The sequence below is a fragment of the Alosa sapidissima genome, chromosome 20 (assembly GCF_018492685.1).
Source record: "Alosa sapidissima isolate fAloSap1 chromosome 20, fAloSap1.pri, whole genome shotgun sequence".
Classification (NCBI taxonomy): Eukaryota; Metazoa; Chordata; class Actinopteri; order Clupeiformes; family Clupeidae; genus Alosa; species Alosa sapidissima.
In genome coordinates, this window is record NC_055976.1 from 3438394 (window position 1) to 3460042 (window position 21649).

Sequence of the window (21649 nt, forward strand, 5' to 3'; positions counted from 1 at the left end):
GACAAAAAAGGTTTTGTTTTTCGCCAGGTAATGCACAGTCCTATTGCATGGCATGCATGCCACAAGATTTTCAGCGCTATTGCTGCACCAGTAGGCTACGGAGGAGAAAAGGCCTGTGAGCTAAAGCAATTGTTTTTCAGTCCTTGAACAATCATGCACAAACCGTATGGGACAAACACGGAGTAGCCACAGAACTTTCGCAAAGATATGCTTCCATTGGCTACACCTAGCCTGGGTGCCAGCCGAACTTAGTCCTGCCCACAACATTTGAGGTCGGGAAGTTCGGTCTGGCATTGCTCCGTTGTGGAGCAACTATGCTCGCTCTAGATCTGGCGGACCAATCAAATCAGGCTTTACGATGATGGACAGGTGAGCAACAGCGCATCGTCTATCACGTCATCTGAGCACGCTTAGATTAGGCCTATATTTGCAACAAAAACACTGTGGCTAGGAGACATGGCTTTTAAGACCCCATATGGAAAATGCATATTATTTAATGAGGTTTTATCACTGAAAACGATTATTTCTGAAAACTTTGGCCAAAGTTGAGATGTGGGAAAACTCATGGTTTCACTTTCATCAAGGGAAAACAGCGTGTTCCCTCGTTCGTTTGAAATCTCTGATTGACCACCTGTTCGAGGGATTTGTGACAGCCTTTCCCAGCTGTTTATAACATGTTTGTAGCATATCAGTGTTCAACAGAATTATTTTTAGAAACGGAGGGGATATAAACTATCAGTTTTTTCCTAATAGCCTACCCTACTACGTATCTCTTAGATTTCGCTAATGAGTGTTGTAGGAGATATTGACGGCACAATAACTTTTACAAAAGACCAGAAAACAATGTTAAGGCATTTGTGGAGAAGAAGGATGGTTTGTGTGTTTTTCCTACACCTCAAGGTAAGCTATTTCGTTGCTCTGATTGGTTAGGTCTATCCAATTGAGTGCAGAGGCATTCCCCCCTTGTATCGGTTGAAACACGCCCCATAATTACATCCCAATGGAGCAGTATCAGACTCATATTCTGACTAGAATTGAGTATGGCTACGTCAGGCTAGGCTACACCAGCAAGCTTTTTTTTCTTTTACTGTCTATGCGTGTGAGCAGCGTGTATGCGCTCCGCTTCCGTTGTTGTTGATTGAATGGGAAAGGGATTCGGAGCCAAAGGCAAAAATTTAATCCAGCAACAATTTGTAAGGTATCACCAATATCAAGTTAATGTTACAAATGTATGGTGTACAATTAAATATATTAAAAATTTCACAATGGAGGATGTTGTAGAGCGTGATCTGCAGGCGAGTTGTTGGCTATTTTTAGAAAGTGTTCTCATAGGTGTCCCGCAGGATACCTGGTGCCCACCGTGTTGGAGACCCCTGGTATAGGAGGAATATTTTAAAATTGACCATGTGTCCAAACACACAAAATCCCAATTACCTCAGTTCCTGTTGGGCGTAGCTAATGCAATTTACATACCAAAGTTGTTTGTCTTTGAGAGCCCCACACACCTACCAAATTTAGTCTGTGTAGCTGAAACTATATGTCGACCATGAAGCTCAATGACATAAGGGGGCGCTATGGAGTCTGTGGGCCACACCTGGGGCCAAAGCCTCTGTAACTGAGTAGTGAGCGCTACGACTGACGTGTGTACCAAATTTCCTGCGTTTTTGACCATGGGAACCACCTCAAAAAGGCAAAGTCATGTCCTAAAAAAAGTGAAGAAGAAGAAGAATCCTTACAAAAACAATAGGGCTTCGCACCTAGGTGTTCAGGCCCTAATAAAACCAAAGAAGTGTCTGACTGTTCAGCTATCATGACATGCTCTGTTAGGCGTGTGTGTGTGTGACAGAGGTGGACAAAGTACAACATACCTTTATTCCAAATGAAACCAAGATCAACGCACAGCCTGGTTAGGTGCAGGTAGATTGCAGGAACAAATAAGAACGCTCTACTGCTCTACATCTGGGCCCAGGGGCCCGAAAGTTCATAATCCGTCCATGCCCTCAACGGTCGCCATCTTGGCTATAGTGGAAGAGGAAGGACCATTTTCAATGGAAAACACATTTTACAGACTTACAAGCAGGTTATCACATTAAACTGTTCATGTTTTGACGAAGTACGACTTTGTCACTGTCGAATAGAGGACACCAGTAAAGTTATGTTTATATGTTGTGATTGTCATTTCTGTTAAGTGCACAGACTTGGTGTCCGATTTGAGACGACACTATCCTGTTGAAATTCATGCATGCGAGGAAGAACACAGTGCACATAGCGCACTGCATTAAAGTGTACTGACAAAATATGGAACAGAGTGTACTTGAACAGACCAGTTCCTTACATCAACATTTTACCTATTTTCATAACTTTGCAACCGTTAAAATGGATGTAATAATACACTTTAGACTGTATTCATTCCGTCTACAAATCTAAAACATTTTCCCCGCCAAATGTAAAACAGGATATAGTAGTTTATTTACTTTTTAATGATAGAAAGATCTAGCTATGTGGTGATTAGCAGGTGATTGTCTAATATAATTTGTTTGTGAAGTGACCTTGGGTGTCATGAAAGGCGCTTTAAATAAAATGTATTATTATTATTATTATTATTATTATTATTATTATTCCAACTTCACCCTAATCATGGATGATGTTCTGATGAACAATCTGATGTCACGATCATTGCCACAGCCAAGTTCAAACTGAACTATTGAAAAAAATAGTCAATCACATTATTGCATTTAAAGAACCATTTCAAATGTGCTTAAAAGTAACAAGCACTTCTCATATTTAAAATGTAGTTGAGTCAAAAGTACAGCATTTGTCTTTCAAATGTAATGAGGAAAAGGAACAAGTTTCCCAAAATATTAATACTCAAGTAAAGTACAGATCATACAAGTACAGTATTCAAGTAAATTTACTTAGGTATAGCCTACTGTCTGGCTCTGGTGTGTGTGTGTGTGTGTGTCTGGATGATCATCACATTTAGCCCAACAAGTCATAAAGGCTTTGCACAAAAGTTTGATAGTTTGGCTATAAAACAAAAAACAAAAATTGAGTGGGTCCTTAAAGTTGGCCTCTTGAGAAGGCCTAGGCTATACCATAGCAATAATGACAATTGCACAAAAAACTAAAACATAAAGGAGAGTCAACTACACAATGTATAGGCCTAAACAAAAATAGGCCTGGACGGATTATGTTGGCTAGTATTCCATCAGTAATGATATTTCCCCATTGATTCTTTTTCTATGTTCTTTACTACGCGGAAGGAACCAAGTGCAGAAAAGGGGGCTGTCGTGAAACGATACAGAAACGTGTAGGTATATTATGTTGTTTATCGTGTTTTATGTTTGCAAGTCAGATGGGATATCTTATCAGATGTATGAACAAAATATAGAATGCTTTTTTTGACAGACTACAGTCAAATATTAGTCATTAAGCCTATTGGGTATTGGGTGCATAAAATGGTACTTTCTATGGTGTATGAATTCCCCTCTAGTCTCGCTCTTGCGGCTTGTGCTATGCAGTTTCCTGTTCAGGGTCCCCATCAAGAGAGAAACCATGGCGGCCACTGAGATAGCTCGACAAGCGGTGAGTAAAATAAAAATAAGCATTTCCACGGACATTTTTTTGTGTTACATTAATGCTTAAAAAAAAAACCCAAAATAACCTGCATGAAGGCCATGATTTAAAAAAAGTCACCATCCTAGATCCTTCACGTTAAGTCTATCCACAATATAGGCTATGCTATGCAAATATGTGGTAATTCCTAGGTCGATCGTATTTTGTGTTTTTTCCGGATAGTAATTGTGGGTTTATTAAGTAGGCTAGGCCTATCCTGGCCCTGGCTATCTTTTTTCTTTCCATTTTATGCACTACCAACCATAGCCTATTCATCGTGTTGCGCGTAGATTTCCTGTTTAAATCACATTTCACTTTTGGCTATCTTATTGGTTAGTTTATCCCAACTGGACATTGAAAACGGTTCGTTTGGAGCTCTGTTACTCACTATATGTGAATATGCCATTTCAACGCGCGCACAATCATCTTGCACGAGTGCCGTGTGTGATTCCGCTACATTGCATTGTTACATGGTTCCGTCCAGTTAGCATGCTGGGCGTTGTCGAATTCGGCTGTTAATAAAAGGTGAAAACTTATGAGTGAATGGTAGCTTAAATTAAGTGGTCAATGTACTAAACTTTAGCAGTGCTGACATGTGTGCCTTGACTTAATACCAACCCTATAATAAAGAAGCTAACGTTCCACGATCCGTTTGTATGGGCGTAACGGACCTATCCAGGCGGCCCTCATAGCTTAGTCTAAATTCAGTGTTCTCAGATGGGTTCTTAATCTACTCAACGTATTTTTTCCTAGTCTTCGTCTGTAATATGCTGTAGTAGCAAGCATGAATGGAAACGGATCTGTTGTTTCATCCTTCATCTCAAGAAGGACTTCAGCTTTTGGAATGTAACACATGCCTAGCAGCTGAGATGTGTTTGCCCAGTAAACAAGGTTTTCTGTCTGTATACTAGGCCTACTACTAGTTTAATTTAAACACTTAACCGTCCTTGTGACAACCTCCTGGCTGTAGTTGGCTCACAGGAAAGTTTTAGAGGTAGGTTCTTAACTTCCAGGAAATAGAATGGTGGCTGTATGTAAATGGATAAATAAAAATTGTGATTTTTCAGTGATAGACCTTTGAATACTTAAACCAGCCTTCAACGTCCCCACCCTTCCTTTAAGTAGGAGTTGCTTCTTCTTGTCAAGCAGCATTTATCTAATAACTGAATTAACCCATAGTTTGTTTTCTATAGGCTAAGCAATGTTTAATTTGTCTATCATGTCCATATATGTCCAATGTGGTTTTAAACGGCAAGCTGCAGACCTTGAAATACAAAGCCAACAGGAAATAGGAAGTCTGCACCTCAGTTCCATATTGTTGTTTCAGGTTGCATGGTATAAGCTACTTTGTTTGCAGTGAAGTACCACATGATATTTGTTCAGTCTGACTTTTTCTTGTTTTAAATAAGTTTGTAATGTTTTATGTTTCATTAGTAATGCACAATTCAATATTTGACTTACATGTGTTTGATGCCATCTCCTGTTCACTTAATGTGGATCAGACATTTGTCACTACAGTGAAGTACCATGCTGTATTATAATTCTTAGGTCCCTGTGCACTAGCCCACTGCCTGTGACCTGAAGACCTGATGTAATGTATGTTTTTCTCACGATGTAGGGAGAAGGTGCCCGTGCTGTTCCTCTCGCCGGCCATGTTGGCTTCGATAGCATGCCAGACCAGCTGGTCAACAAGTCGGTTAGTCATGGCTTCTGCTTCAACATCCTCTGCGTTGGTGAGTATATCATATAGCTCTCCCCCTTTTCCCTGGAGGCAAAATGCTGATCATACGCCTGAATGTTTGCCAGGCCATTCATCTTTAAATGCTCCAGCAACTCTTTGACCCACTTATATTAGCTGACTGGTCAAGTCTATTTACTGAAACAAAATGTTATGTCAGTCTCAAACTTCAGTCTGGTCTGAGAAGCCGTTCAGAACAATGTATTGTCTTCTTTTGCATGTGGCTAAACAGATTCTTGTGTTTTGCCTCTGTTTCCTTGCTTTTGCACATGATAAATTCTATGTTGTCAGTAAATTGACTGATAGTCATGCAGTTTCAAAGAAAGGTATTTGTGTTTCCTGTTTTAATCTGCCTTTTGACAGTGTTGATCTTAAGCATCATGAGATGTAGTTGTGAGATGTTTACTTCTTTGGAAGTTAGAAAGTAAGACTGTGGTCTTTGTCTTTTGTTCTGGCACGACAGATTGCTAAAAAGATCCTCATTAGCCATGATCAGATTTATCTGTAAGTTGCTGGCCTAAAAATGACCCTGTAGACTGTGTAAACATGTTTCCTGTGCAAAAGAAAACAACACATTACTAAAGTTTTGTGTTTAGCCAAGCTTAGACCCACAGTTGAGTTCAGCTTTTGAGGCTTGAGTCGTGTTGTGTTGAAAGAACTGTGGTCGTGTTGTGTGTGGAGCCATGATGGTAAACCTCATGCTTGAGGCCTCAAGAAGTTATACAGTTTGTCTCCATTAGGTCTCCTGTTTTGTGTGATTTGTAAGGGGATGTTTATGCAGCCGTCTTATATCAGAACCGCTCCTTTTAAAAGCTTGAAACTCTGCCAAGGGAGATGTTGCAGGCCAGCCAAGTCCAAGCTAGGACAAAAGCGAAGCAGCTACTTGACATTGACCTGAAGTGGATTTGGGGAAACAGGAAGGGACAGACTAACCAAGAGCAGGACCGTCCCATCTTTCGCTCAGCATCAAGTATACTTTTTGCCATGAAAGGCCAATTCAGTGTAAGGGCAGTATACTGCAGGCATGCTCTGCATGTCAAATGCACAGGACTCATCTCAGACAGAGAGACTAATGACTCACTCAGAAGTCTGCAGCCAGTGGTCAATGTGAGCTTGTCATTGTGCACTGGGTGATCTGTGAATCAATCTGTGGTGTTGCCATTTCCTACTCTGCAATATTACATTAATGGCAGACATTCTGCTGCCTCACCATGGCCATGCTGTGCATTATGATGTCACATGGACTCTTATCTAATCAAGGTGATGGACAGGTTAATTGTGGCTTTGTGTCCATTTTGAAGCTTCAGGTCTTTTGTTTGCATTCAGAGGTTGTCTTGTCCCTCAAAAGTAACTGAGGTAACACATGATCATAGCTAAAGTTATGAAGTTGGGGTGCATAAGGCTTCTCTAAAATGAACATTCTGGTCATAGCGAAGATCTCTCTTTAAGACTGAAGTGCTTGAGTCAGGAGGAGCGAAGGAATTAGCCACTATATCTGACTGAATGTGCATTTTTTTTTTTAGTGCATTTGTAGAATGTGAAGTTGGCTTATTGTGTCAACAAAAAACATACTCAACAATTGGCTCTCATGCTAAGGGCAGCCAGTGTGCTATTGTTTGGGTGGTATGCTGAGCCTTTGATGTGTCTCATGTGTGCTAGGAGAGACAGGCCTGGGGAAGTCCACTCTCATGGATACCCTGTTCAACACCAAGTTTGAGGGGGAGCCCATGCAGCACAACCAACCCGGGGTGCAGCTCAAGTCCAACACCTACGAGCTGCAGGAGAGCAACGTGCGCCTCAAGCTGAATGTGGTCAACACCGTCGGCTTTGGAGATCAAATCAACAAGGAGGACAGGTGAAAGAGACTTCTGGATGTTTTGAGTTCTATTATCTTTTTGTAGATGTCTTGGGTGATGTTTCTGTTGTACGCTGTCATTCTGACAGACCAAAAATGACCTAGTTATTGAATTCACTCTAAGACAGCTTTGTACAGAACACAGGAAATTATTTATAGGTGTTGAGGAAAGATTAGGACTAGGACTTAGGACTTTCGGTTTCATTTTCACCATATTGCAATAAACATCTCCTAATATTACTACACATTACTCCTTTCACCTTGCTTTGACACTTGATCTATATCCAGAAGGAGAGTAGAGAGGAGATCATGTCAAGAGACCAACCTTGACTCAGTGCTTGAGCTTCATCTAGCCTTGGGGCATGACTCTGCCCACTCTGCCATCCATGTTTTAGGTTGCTCCTGTCAGTGTAGAATAACAATGTTATTTCATGGTGATGAATAATAGCTATCCTGGAGCATTCTGACAGCCAGCAAAAAAGGAAACTTTTTCATCTTGGCCTTTATGCAGAGATGGGTGGCTCTGTTCCTTCCTACTTTGCCCTGTTTATTTTCGTTTTTCTTCAAAGACCATAACTTGATTTCTTCCCCCAAGCTCCTGGAGTTCTGTCTGATTCCCCCCCCCCAGTGAGTGCCTGTTCTAAACTCTCAGCAGATTCCTTACACTAGCCTATTGTTGCTATGCCAACTAGCCTCTTGGATGAGCTGTCACTATTTCCCCTGCCAAAGACACATCTCCATCTTGCAATCCAATACCTCTATGTGAAACATAGAGATGCCTGCAGTGGAGAAATCCAAACCATAATCATTTTTCCCTTTCAGTGGAGGGAACTGTACCAAGTATGACATTTTTGAATAAATATTTTGACACTTCATAATAATTATTAATTCTTTGGCTAGAGCCCTATAACTAGATGATACCCGTTGATCCACTTTAAAAAGTTCTTTGCATCCAGAGCAAATATTCTTTAGTCTAATAGCATGTACCATTTTTGTTTTCCAGTTACAAGCCTATCGTGGAGTTCATTGACACCCAGTTTGAGGCCTACCTCCAGGAGGAGCTCAAAATCAAGCGCACCCTCCACAGCTACCATGACACGCGGATCCATACCTGTCTCTATTTCATCTCTCCCACGGGACACTCGCTCAAATCTCTGGATCTTGTCACCATGAAAAAGCTGGACAGCAAGGTGAGTGCTTAAGTGAGAACATGTCCATACTGTCCTGCTGTGGTGGCCTTTCGAGGGGTGTGTAATTTTACACTCAGTTATCCTTGAAATTGGTTTGCTGTGATCGAGTCTAGGTATCTAGATATGCTCCATTCACTTCACTAAATGGAGAGTTGATTTGGAGCCTCATGAAATGCGTGTAAAGGTCAGAGTGGTGCTGTCGAACTCAAATGCATTTTGTATGGGTCATAAAACCCTTATAGTGGTATCAAGCAGGGCTTTAGTGTGGTGCAGAAACAGGTGCACAGATGAGTGGCTCCACTGTGGTTCCAATGGTTTTGGGCTGCGGTGGTCAGCGGCGGTGGTCAGCCTCCTGGTCCGTCCCAAGGGTCTATGTTTGCAGAGACTCTCTAGAGCTGAACGAAAGGGCCAACCCACCTTAGTGGAGCAGCTGTGCTCACTAGCCGCCTGTCCTAATACAATAAAGCCAGAACAAAACATGCTTTAAAAAAGCCCTCCTGTGTACACAGCACCCACGTCTCCACAGACACTAACCTCAGGTTGCCCCTCACCACCAGCTGCTTGGCTCTTCAGGGGGCCTAGAGAGTAGTGGGTGGGTGGTGTGCAGAATAGTGGGTGGTGTGGAAAAGCAGCCTTTGTTTGAAAGGCTTGTGTGGGTTGGAATGTCCACTGTATGCTGGTCTAAAAGCTTCAAGAGGAGAATGTGTGCTAGATGGGATTCCAGTGCTATAGATAGCATCCATACTAGTTATCTCATTTGCAGGCAATTGATGTACAAACAACACTTGGAGGTTATTGCATGTTAGTCGTTGACAGCATTGTCTTGCTCTATAAGATGTGCACTTTTCTTTGCAGTTTAAATATTTGTGATTCTTTATTATTATATAATGCATCCAATTATTCAAGGCACTTGTGAAAGATAGGAAGAATTATGCATGCTAGAGCAACACTGACTCTATCCCTCTCATTGACTGTGTGTAGTGGAAAACAGTGTTTTCCTTGAGTTACAAGCAACCCTCAAGGGGTTTTAAAAGAGACAACTGTTTTGGATTTAATTTTCAAGTGATATTTTTGTTAGCTAGATCATTCAGTGAGGCATGAAGAGTGGATCTCAGGGTCTATTTATATCAGGGCTGGGCCAGATGTTCCTTAGCATTCTCGGAGACGCTCCCGTTCAGTTTTAATGGTCTGCCCACAAGAGCAGGAGAGCTGCAGCAGCATACTGAAGTCACATCACACCCTAAATCACCATCAGTCTGCCAGCGTAGAATGTCAGGCAAATGTATAGGCTAGAGATAGTGGATGTATTTGAGTTCAGTGGCTCTGTGTAAACAATTCGTGTTGGACTGTCAGATGTTTTGCTAAAAAAAAAAAACATGTTGCATCAAGCTGTTCTGAAAAGAAAACAAATACTTCTGGATTTACAATGATGGAATTCTTCCCAGTATTTTCCAGAAATACTTAGTGCTGCAACTTTTTATCCATTTGTTTTACACTTGGGATCCTAAATTGCCAAACAAATGCTGAAAAAACCTTAAACAAATGATGTGCATGGATTGGTCACTCTCTCAAAGAACTGTCATCTGAGAACATGATCCTCTAATGTTACTTGCAAACAAGACATACTTAAATGTACTTACAGAATTTTAAGTCCAAAAGAAATGTTACTGTAACTCAGAAAATAGATCTACCTGAATGTGTGTAGATAGTCTTACATCATTTTACTGGTTATTATTACACATTTAGACATCTGTATTGGTATTGATGAGTTTCATTTCCCTTCATTCATTAAATCTTTTTGGATCAATGTGTATTGACTGTCATTAACACAAAACTCTCCTCTCTAGGTCAACATCATCCCCATCATTGCTAAATCAGATGCCATTTCCAAGAGTGAGCTCACCAAATTTAAGATCAAGATTACAAGTGAGCTGGTCAGCAATGGAGTTCAGATTTACCAATTCCCCACAGATGATGAGACAGTGGCTGAGATCAACTCCACCATGAATGTAAGATGCTCTTATTCATAACTGTATCTATGTATCTAGCATTTCACAGCAAGAAGTATTGTCAGATCTATTCTTCTTGTAATATACTGTAGCATCATATGGTATATTGTAGTATAGTAAAAGTCATTCTGCTCACTGCAGTTATCACTGAGTTTGTAGTCTGTATGGCAGAGTTCACTGGGCAGACTGGGAGAGACCCCATCTGGTGTCTAGTTCCTCTGCTGTGGACCTCATTCAGGAAATGGCACCACAAAGAGAGAGGAATGCAGTGGGAATCATTCTCACTCCAGGAAGTGTTTTGCGTGGGAAAAGCCCTCAACTGGGCCCCACAAACGACTCTGTGTGCAGGGCTGGGCCATGAGCAGACACATGAATGGACACACAGCGCTGTGAAACCCATCAGTTCCTCAAGGCCTGACGCCTCTCTTCTGCATAGCTAACCTAACACAAGGTCATGAGCCTTGGAAGAAGAGCACAAGTCTCCTCGGGCTCAGATAAGAAGTATTCTTAGCCTTCCTGCTTAGCTGCTCTGTTCTCGTAGGCTGTCACTGAGCCTGGCCTTGTGTCTGGGACACACATGACACGCACTTCCTCTCTGATGAAAGATCCCTGTGCCTGTATCTCATTAGCTGCTGGGTGGATGCCATTTTGCAAGCTTCCATGGTGTTAGTGTGAAGATGGTATTAGCATCCTCCTCTATCTCTTGTCAACAGAAACAACTTTTCAAACAAGTTTTAATATAAGGGCTCTTTGTGAGCCAGACCCAGTGTTGGTCTGTAGGTCACTCCTAGATAATGTTTAATGAAAGTGGCTGACAAGGTTATCATGTCTCATGTACTTCCTGATGTCAACATTCCTCTGCCAGATCGTGTGTGTGTGTGTGTGTGTTTTTTTTTCTGAGTCAATGTCTGTTTTCTACAGGGCCATTTACCATTCGCTGTTGTGGGCAGCACTGAGGAAGTGAAGATTGGGAACAAGATGGTGAGAGCGAGGCAGTACCCCTGGGGGACAGTGCAGGGTAAGCAGTGGTCACGTCCTGTAGAGGAAATGAGACGGTTGCCTCCCGCCCTCTCCGACCATGACCCGTGGCTCCATGGCCTCACACAAAATATGTGAGGCTGGTTCCACTCCCAAAGACGAGATATTGCTGTGACATCTTTTAAACAACTTCCCTTTTTTCATTCCCCCCTCCACGCCCACTTGTGTCAAAAGCTCCACCAGCGACAGAGCTGTTCCATTGAGTGCTACATAAATAGACCAAGCACACATGCTACATGTGAACGCATTGATTTGAAAGATTTATCCAGTCTGTGAACATGGAAACACTGTTGGGTAGATGCCCCCGCTCATATGGCAGATGGTTAATACCCATGCCCCTGATGGAGGCGGACTGGAGCGGAGTCCAGCCAGAACAGGGCCAGATGTGGGCCAGAGCTGCTCAAGGGTGCGCTTGCAGTTTACATTCCAAGAATAGAAACAGTTGCCTGAGTCATTGCTCGCAAAGATGCTCTGCCCTCATTTCCTTATTCTGTCTGTCACAGCTCTCTCTCTCTCTCTCTCTCCTTCTCCTTTACTCTCTCTCCCCCTCTCACTCCCTCCCTCACTTCAGTCACCCCTTCCTCACTCAGTGCATGCACTGCACTGGGGGGTGGGTGTCCTGAGACCAGGGCAGTTGTAGCTCCATGGAGCATAAATACAATAGTGTTAGCCTGGGGCCGTCTCTGACATTGTGCAGTGGCTCCTTTTCAGTGACCACATGGCGCCATGGGGCTGTGCACGTGGGCGAACACAGAGTCACATACTGGGCAAAGTAATCGACCTCCTAAGGGTACATGAATGGAGCTTATCTGCATTATTGAGTTCTAGTGTATGTTTATGTTTGTGTATGCATTTGTGTGTGAGAGAGTATAGATATTGGGGCTAGAAAAGGTATTGCTATGAAGGTACAAACCATTCATTCAACACATGCATTAGTTATCCTCAAATCAGTTAACAGTTAACTTATATAGCTGTGGATACATATTTAGGCTTGTAGCTCTTGGGTAGGCAAGAGCTACAAGCTCTTGGGTGAATTTTAGCATGTATGCATTTTGGCATAAATACAAATCTATGGCATATCCATCCCAATGATCGCAAACTATCTGATGGATTACCTGAACTTATAGTTATGACTATGGACTCTGTGCACTAGCTTACTTTAAGTCGGCAAACCAGTTCCAACTTTAGTTGTACCAATAAGGTAAGAAATACAATATACGACAGCGATATCAACCAACAGGAAACTGGTTTGCCGACTTCAAGTAAGCTAGTGCACAGAGCCCTTAACTTATTGTTTGTGCAAATCTGCGTGTTAAATGGCTGTGTGGTCCTGTTGCTGTTGGCAGTGGAGAACGAGAATCACTGTGATTTCGTGAAGCTGCGGGAGATGCTGATCCGGGTGAACATGGAGGACCTGCGGGAGCAGACGCACACGCGCCACTACGAGCTCTACCGCCGCTGCAAGCTGGAGGAGATGGGCTTCAAAGACACGGACCCTGATAGCAAGCCCTTCAGGTGAGGGTCAGCGTAATGTGTAAAACTGCGCACTGCGGGCCCTACCTTTTAGATAGATAGATAGATGGATAGTTTATATACTAGATAGATACTACTTTTATACTTAAAGTAGTAGTTTACTGCTGTATCTCAGATCTGCTCAGCAAGTTTCATGTTACTGTGAAGAATGTTTTTTGAAGTTGTATACGCTGCGATATGGTGTGACTATGGCATGTGAAGTCTCCTTGTGTTGACTGTGCAGTCTTCAGGAGACGTATGAGGCCAAGAGGAACGAGTTCATGGGGGAGCTTCAGAAGAAGGAGGAGGAGATGCGGCAGATGTTTGTGCAGCGAGTGAAGGAGAAAGAGGCCGAGCTGAAGGAGGCAGAGAAGGAGGTCAGTATGGATGTCTCTAGGGCTTGCGGTGGCTGTTTCAGGTTTCAGCCAGAACTTTGAGCTAAATTGTGTCTGTTTCTGCTGAGGCAGTAGTGTGTGTAGCATTGTGAATGAGTAATAATGAATAACTAAGGCCTATGGCCTTAACCCATTATGAATAAAAAATGTTAAGTTATGTATTGCAATGGTGCATGTTAAACTGAAAGCATAATATATATTAAGCTGAATGAGCAACATGACCGGACTAAGTCTTTACTTGTAGAATAAGAATTAAAAACTGAAATGTGGTTTCAATGTTATTTATTCCTGTATGCAATGGATGAAAATAACTCTATCAACCTCTCTGTGCAGCTGCATGAGAAGTTTGATCGTCTGAAGAAGCTGCACCAGGACGAGAAGAAGAAGCTGGAGGACAAGAAGAAGTCCCTGGACGATGAGCTCAACACCTTCAAGCAGAAGAAGACCGCTGCTGAGCTCCTGCAGTCCCAGGCTCAGCAGGCAGGGGGCTCCACCACACTCAAGAGGGACAAAGAGAGGAAAAAGTAAGTAAAAGTGCTCCGTCCTCTCTTTTGTCTCGTCACTGTTACACTGTCTAAATGTGGGGCTCACCACATATTTACACAGCTAGATCACATCCACTTTGACTAAGTTGGAGCAGGTCTCCTCAGTAACCACATCTAATGGCACAGTTGAAACAGTTGAGTCTCGGTAAAAGAACATAGGTATTTTTGTTTTTATTTTTTTTATAGAGATTCATTGCATAAAATGTGGCACCATAACCAATATAAGAGAATTGCATTTATGGATGATACTACAATTGAAGCTTTTAAACCATTGATACTATACTAAATACTATACTAAAGCTTCTAAACCACTCACTGACACTATATTTAAGACAATTAATTATGCCTTCTTTCACCTCCATATTGGTTTGGTTCCACTAACCATGTAAAACACGGTGGCATTGTTAATGGGTGATGACCAGGAGGACTAGTTGATACTAAACAAAGCCAAGATGAAAGATGGCTTCCCTTCAGCATACTCATCATAAATCTGATTTTAAGCTCTGAAAGTACTACTTGGTAACATTAGCACTACTTTATGGTAGACAACAATGACACGAAACATAACAACATATTTTATGGAGAAGAGAGGGTTATATTCAGGGTGCGATTTGTAGGGGGGGATGGTGAGGATTTCCCCCCCTCTGGTTTTCCTATCCCTACCTCTGCTAAATTATTTTTATCCCCGGTGGGGACAACATTTATCCCCCTCTGCCCCTCATATTGATTAATGCTACTTCATATAAGTAAAGCGCTGCAACGTGAGAACAGTCTAGTAGGCTAGCCTACATAATAATCTGACATCAGAAACGCACCGTCACCGTCAGCACTCATGCTGCTGACACAGTGGCTGCGTGATAACTTAATTTGGCCTTGATCGTGCAGGACATTTCAGAATGTCGAGTGTGTAATCCATCATAAATGGCTAGTTTCAATGGAAAAGTTAGCTGGACAAATGAAAGAAAACGAGAAGGATTCAGTGAAGCATAATAATGTTTTAGAACCTTCAAAATTAGAAAACTGATGCAACTGAGATGGAGGACAACTGCACGTAGAGTAGAACGTAGGCCTATTGTCCGAAGGAACTTACATTAAATGAGGAGATATTTGCTGAATGTCACAAAAAGTGTTACAGAAATTGCTTGGCATCGCTTATTCAATGGCTCTCTACCGAAACACCTGTAGTTTGCGGAGGACGAACGAGAAAGCACTCGTTTGATAAATCAGCCAGTAGGCTAGGCCTAGTAGACAAATAACTTTTAGAAATAATCTGTACTGCAAAAACGAATGTTGGTGGGTATTTAAACTATCTAGCGGGTGTTTTAACAGCTGCAAGAAATAGAAGCTTCATGGTCTTTATGTTCTGGTTCGTAAATTATTTTCATAAAACTTCAAGTTGCCCTATAACTTTACTCTCCAAACTCCACTGCACTGTAGGCAATTAACTGACAGTATGATAGGCTATTTATTTTCTGTAGGCTACAATAAACACATTTATTTTTTCAACTTTTGCAATATTACGCACTTGGCTACTGAACGCAAATCAGCAGGAGAGAGAATGCAGGTAGCCTACGCAGCATGTAGCGCAATGTGTAGGCTATTTGGTTACCAACTAACACTGTTAGCCAATTCACTAACTTCAGTGCCATCATATACAACGTTTTTTTACACAACAAATACAGAAAGGATGGAGGCAGCAAAAGTAGAGGAGTCATTTCAGATGGGGCAAGAACAAGGTGAATTTGTATGCTTGTCAAAACGTAGTCCTACCCTGCATTAGAGGAGCTGATCATCATACCAAGCACACTCGCTGTTTAAAGTCATACACCACGGTAAACTAAAACTAAAATGTTACAAAGGTAGCAAAAATAATATTGGGTATTATTAGCCATGACATTACTAGGCTATGAATCGTTCGTTCATTTTTTTTTTGGGGGGGGGGGGGGGGGGGTTACAAACTTATTCAAAATCATCCCCCCCCTCTGGTTTTTACACAAATCGCACCCTGGTTACTGTATATTCAACATTGTCTGAAAACACACCTGGGTATTCATTTCTCAACTCGTAGATTAGTATGTAGATCTTTCAGATAATAAATAGCATTTCCCTGAATGATTTTAAATGCAGACCGATGTCTTGCTTTGTGCATTGTGCACAAACTCTCATTTGCTGATTGTTTTGAAGGTAACCACTTTCTAATCATGTTGGTAATCACTGCTGATTGTTTATTCAAGCTGATTTGACTCCAACACCTGACCAAGGAAGACACTTGCACTGAGAAGGTTCATTTTTGTTTTTCATATAATTGATTTTATTCTCCTTCTTTCACGGTTCTTTCATTCCCTGCTGTTTCTCCTCTCCCAGCTTCCCCCAGTTGTCCAGGCGGCCATATTGTAGCTCCCCCACTGTGCACCACCCACCCACCCACTCTCTCTATGTGATGTCTGTAGGTTACTGATCAAACACTAGATCATGCTCTTAGCATAGCTAAGCATCTTCCCTTTCTCTTTTCTGGAACACCAAGGATATTTGAAAGTACATTTGATTGTCTTTTTTTACAGTTACTACAAGACAAGAGCATCGTCCCATGTGACTTGTAGTGTTTGAGATGTAACATACATATATGTGAACAGAGTATACATGTATGTGTATAACATCTATGTATGTATGTATGTATGTATGTGTGTGTCACCTGTCTTGCCCATGCTGTTTTCCAGTTAATTCTTCACCTGCTCCCTGCATGCTGCATGACAACCCGTAACTGGTAAGGCTGCTGTAGTTATCCAGTTACAAAAGCATCAGTCACAGATTCCTCTGGACATTGTGCCACATGTCCAAGTGCTTATCTGGTTGATACGTATGTGCTTGGCCACATTGGTGGCATTTAGGGAAAGTGTTTTGAAAAGAGAAATGAATCTGAATGTAATACCAGTGACCCAACCCGTACAGTACAATGCCAGATATCTGCCAGGGGAATGTTTTTTATGTAGAGAATGCATGCCATCCATTTATGCCATAGTTGGGCAGGGTGGATTGAGATTGGGCTGCGCCTGTGCCAAGGAGTGAGTGTATAGTGACAGTTTATCACTGGGCGACCCCTCACCATTCCATCTGTGCCCTCTAGTCCACAACAGTGTACAGCTGTGTGCCCTGGGCCTGTCCTCCCATGACTGCACACAAAAGGCCATTCAGTGGGGCCGCTCCCACATTAGGATCACAGTGGTGCGTTGCCCCCCCCAGCAGATAATGCTGCTGTTCATGGCGGAGCAGACCCCTGCCAACCCCCTTCCCAGTCTGCGCATAAAGGCAAACAAAATGCGCTGGGGTTAAGCTATCCTCATTGATCTGGGCAGAGCAGGCCTCTGGGGGGGGGGGGGCTTGACATCTGCGTCACAATCTGGTCTCCAGCCACGGCCTTGTGCTGCACATCAGCCTCGTCAGAAGAGACGTACTGTAGCTGTGGCTCTGATGGGGGGTAGTTGTTTGGCTGGAAGTGAGCAAGTGCAGAGAGAGCTGGGCTGCTGAAATAAAGCAGAGAGGGCAGTTAGCCTGTCAGTCAGAAAAGCCATCTAGTGTGTGGGAGCACCTTTGAAACCTTTTTCTTGTTCACATCTCTTAATGCAAAACCACTTGGTGATTTGAATGCATGATGCCACTTACTAACATGACATACTCTTTTGATCTCTGTAACCTTTATGTATGTACATGTTGCTGTTTTCCAAAGGGAACAATAATCCTCCTTCTCTCTTTGCAGTTCAGGATTCCTGTAGAAAGTGCTCCTTCAGCCCGCTGTGAAAGAGTTTACACCCCATATCTCCTGAGCCATGCTGTCCTTTGCCTTCTCCCCCATTCCCCCACCCCCGACCCCTTCTTCCCCCCCTGCTCTGAGGCTGGATCCCCATAGATGTGAATGGAATCCTTAACTCAAATGCATTTCTTTTATACTGTACAGTTGTCTCTCAAGAGCCAGCCACTCCCCAGAGAAACTAGCATTTTTAACTGTGTGTTTGTTTTTGTTCTGACGAAAGGCCTGTAGAGCTGCACGATTGAGTGTGTTCTAACCGTAACGTGCACCTGTGACCCCAGTTAACAGGCAGGAGTTTATAAGGCAGGCTAAATGAGGACAAACATCAGCTGTGGGACCGACTGTACCCCTTGTAGGCTGTGCTGTTAAGGCTGGGTGTGGCAGCATATCTCCCCAGCCACGCCATTCTTACACTGCCATGTTTGGGAAGATTCTTTTAAAAATCAGAAAATGCTGCTGTGTGATTTCCCAATGTTCATAGGACCATTTGGAAGAAAATGGTAACGGGTGGCATGCTGATGTTTGTGCCCATTTTAGACTGGCGCATGTGCAGTTGTTAAGGGCCTCAGTCAGTTTCTGTCATACCTCATTGTCATTTTTTACTTGCTAAAAGCACACTTATGTTAGCTTCATGAGCTTCCATGGGACGTTGGGACATTTGAGCCAAATTTGATCAACTTTTTATATGTTTTCATTGCATTTTTTAAACTAGTTGTGATTTATGTTAAGTCCACTTGGCAGTGTGGTCCTCTCTTTTCAGAACAAAAATGAAGTGACTATTAAACAGGAGCCAGTATTGCACTTATATCAGTGTACACTCCTAAAAAGCGTTTAAATCTCTTTAAAAATAAAAGGTTATATTTACCAAACATGTAAATTGTTGTAGAAGTTATTGTGTATCATGTCTTAACACATATTATCACTCCCAACCTATTCAAGTGACCTTTCAGTCATTTTATGCTTTCTGAGCGCTTCCATGTATGTTCCATACCATGGGTGAGCTCCTAAAGCACAGTATCTTGTCTCATTGCTTGTTATCAAATTAACATGTGAACACCTGTGAGTTTGAGTAGCTCACAATGGGCATGTTTTTCAACATGTGGTAGATCTGTCAATCTGATTCCTCTCAAACATACAATATACAGTGCTGTTATGAACATTGTTATTCTCTGTTTACTAGGTTAATGCTGTATATTGTATGTGACTTGCTTTGACCCTTTTCACAATAATGTAGCCTATGTAGTCGGTATCACTAAATGGTTGGGTAAGGTCTAATTGGTCAGTTAATGAGGCAATGCACAGAAATGTGTAGAACTCCACATGTAAGTTACAAACACACATTTTTGTGAAAATTGTGAACCTGGTATCTGGTGTGGTGGGAACATTTCCTCTGTTTATTTGCTGAGCGAAGTCACTCAGCAGCTCCACGAGGGGCCGCCTCCTACCTAGTGCGCTCAGTGTGGGATTTGCCATCTCACTCCACCACAGAGCCACTGGGGCAGCACTAGTGTGTCATACTGTGTCCTCTGCCTGTCTCATTGCTTACTGCTATGTGTGTATTTACTTTCCTTTGCAGTAATCCCTGGCTCTGCACAGAGTAGGTCCTCCATCCCCAAGCTTTGCTATGGGACCAGACCTTGGCTTTTGTTGGTCAGCTCTACCGTTAGGCCGAGGGGGAGCAGAGTGGACACCATCCCTCTGGGTTTCCACGGGTTTCTTTCCTTTTAGCCAGCAGGGCTGGGGTGTTTTTGGTCTGGATTTTTACTGGGTCTTTCACTGCAGCGCTTACTAACAGCATATATATGTGTGTGCTCTAGGCAAAGCTTATGTGTTCTGTGTCCTGTTTTGCTATGCTGTGACTAACATGCATTGTGCGTTTGTATGGCTTGTGTAATTCCAGAAACAAACTGATATGCTTAAAATGCTTTTTTACAGCAACTGGCTTAGTATTTACTATTTTTTGTGTATCAAGGAAAACCAATGCTCAGTGCACATAAGATGACATGTCCTTTTTTTTTAAAAAGGATTAAGCTATTTATTTTCTTTCTATCTGAAATAGGCTGCATCGCCACACATATCTGACACAATATCTACACTGCGTTGTAATTCAGCTGATGATATAGCATGTTAATCAGTCCGCTGCTGCTTCACAACACCGTGCTTTACAGAGAACCTCACTGGCTTGTTTCACACAAACATCTGGGATCCACTGAATTCCTGTATGCTCCTAGTCCTGTGCTGTTGCTCTTTCTGGCAGCTTTTTTGCATTTCTATTAACACGTTTGTGTATATTTCTCTCTCCTCCTCTTCTCTCTAGCTTCTTCTAATCTGTCTTGGCCACCTGTCTGAAGAGGGGACTGCAGCTTCTACAAGAACTAAGCATCCGTTTCCCCTTCTAGTCTTTCTCACTCCATCGGCCATTTTTTTTATAATAAACTCCCTTACTGTCTGCTCTGCTGAACATGGCCTTATGTGGGCTTTACATGGTATTTTTTGACAAGCAAAGTTCAGCTGCCTAATTAGGACACGCCACACTGTCTGTCTTATGATGTTGCAAGGAAGGATCAGAGTCCTTGGTAGAGACTCTCTCATCCACGTTTGAAATGTACAAACCCTGGAGAGACAATATATGGGACGGTACATTTTCACACATAAAGCCTTTTGAGTTGTTTTGTACTTTACACCTGATGGCTATTAGAAACATCATGCTCATACAGGATTCATATTTTTTTGGAAAAAATATGACAGGATCATCTGTTTATTATAGGCATTAAGCGCTGAGTAGGTATTCCTTTTTAATTGTCTAATAATTTGTGTTTTAAGTTCATCCTGAAAAATGCTAGTTTAATCTGAACATCCGGTTCCTGGGTGTTAACCCTATCCTTACAACTGTGAACATTATGGCTTTGAGATTACAAAAGCTAAAGAAGACATGCTTTTGTGTTGCCGTGTTAAAAGCGGAATACTGCATGTCATCTTAAATGAAATGCCAATGAAAATGACCCATATAACTGTAACTACTCTGAACAAGGTTGTTATGATAATCACTGACAGCTATGAAAAGAAAAGTAATTGTTAGGATTACAAACTGAGAACCTTATGATAATTACATAAAATACCATGTAGGACACATTTGACGCCTTTCACAATTGTTGCTTTGTGGCATACAAATGTTGCATGCATTTTAAACACTTTTATTGAATATAAAAGTATTTTTTCAGTCTCTTTTCGCCCTATTAAGTATTTAGTTTGTCATCCAAAATTCCCTCTTAATATTTTTGTCTATTTATTCTGGTTGTAATGTGCATATACATTTTCTCCACAGATGTCGGCACCCATTTTGCTAATGTTTCAATTAGACAGATAGTTGGATTAGGGTGGGGGATGGGGTGTAAAAGCCGAATGCAAGAAACAGATATTCATGCATTTATATATAATTTATAAGGATCTATTTTGTGTATTGAAGTGGAGACATGTTATTATGGTAAATGAGTATTGGGAAGTGAGTTTCTGTGTAAACATTATGGTATCAAGAATGACCATACATTTTTCCAACGTCCGTCATATTTGCCCTACCCTGCCAAGAGCAAGACATACCACAAAAATACCACAGACTTGTGTAATATTTAACTGTAGTTGGACTCCATTGGTGTACATTTTCAATAAAATTATAATAAAATAAAGGTGTTTTTATTTTAAGATTGTGCACAATGATTCAACATATATTGTTGATAGTTATAGTCATAATGATAAGATTTCATATTCATAGGTATCTAGATAGCTGTGAAGTGAACTGAGGAGCTGAGGTGAAGGTAATTGTTTGGATAGTTGTGAAATATATACCAATTTAAAGATATTTAATAATAAAAAACACCCAAGGCAGGATTTTTTAATATATCTAGGACTGATTCAAATTATTGTACATGCAACAAGCTTAAAGGGTTGAT

General features: G+C 41.8%; 1 protein-coding gene across 5 annotated transcripts; it reads left to right on the forward strand.

Moving 5' to 3' along the window:
• Positions 1-3475: 3475 nt before the first annotated feature.
• On the forward strand, positions 3476-21401 carry sept6 (septin 6). 5 transcript variants are annotated; one of them, XR_006025864.1, is made up of 12 exons: positions 3476-3585; positions 5234-5348; positions 7013-7208; positions 8212-8398; positions 10246-10407; positions 11329-11425; positions 12792-12960; positions 13202-13334; positions 13686-13876; positions 16132-16179; positions 16615-16661; positions 17652-18571. XR_006025864.1 is itself a non-coding variant. In XM_042074918.1 (11 exons), the coding sequence occupies exons 1-10, from the start codon at positions 3478-3480 to the stop codon at positions 16133-16135; spliced, it is 1362 nt and encodes a 453-aa protein (XP_041930852.1). In that variant the 5' UTR covers positions 3476-3477; the 3' UTR covers positions 16136-16179; positions 17652-18571. The 5 variants fall into 5 exon arrangements, 4 of the variants coding, with proteins under 4 accessions (XP_041930852.1, XP_041930851.1, XP_041930850.1 ...); XM_042074918.1 differs by lacking the exon at positions 16615-16661; XM_042074917.1 differs by lacking the exon at positions 16132-16179.
• Positions 21402-21649: the final 248 nt, after the last annotated feature.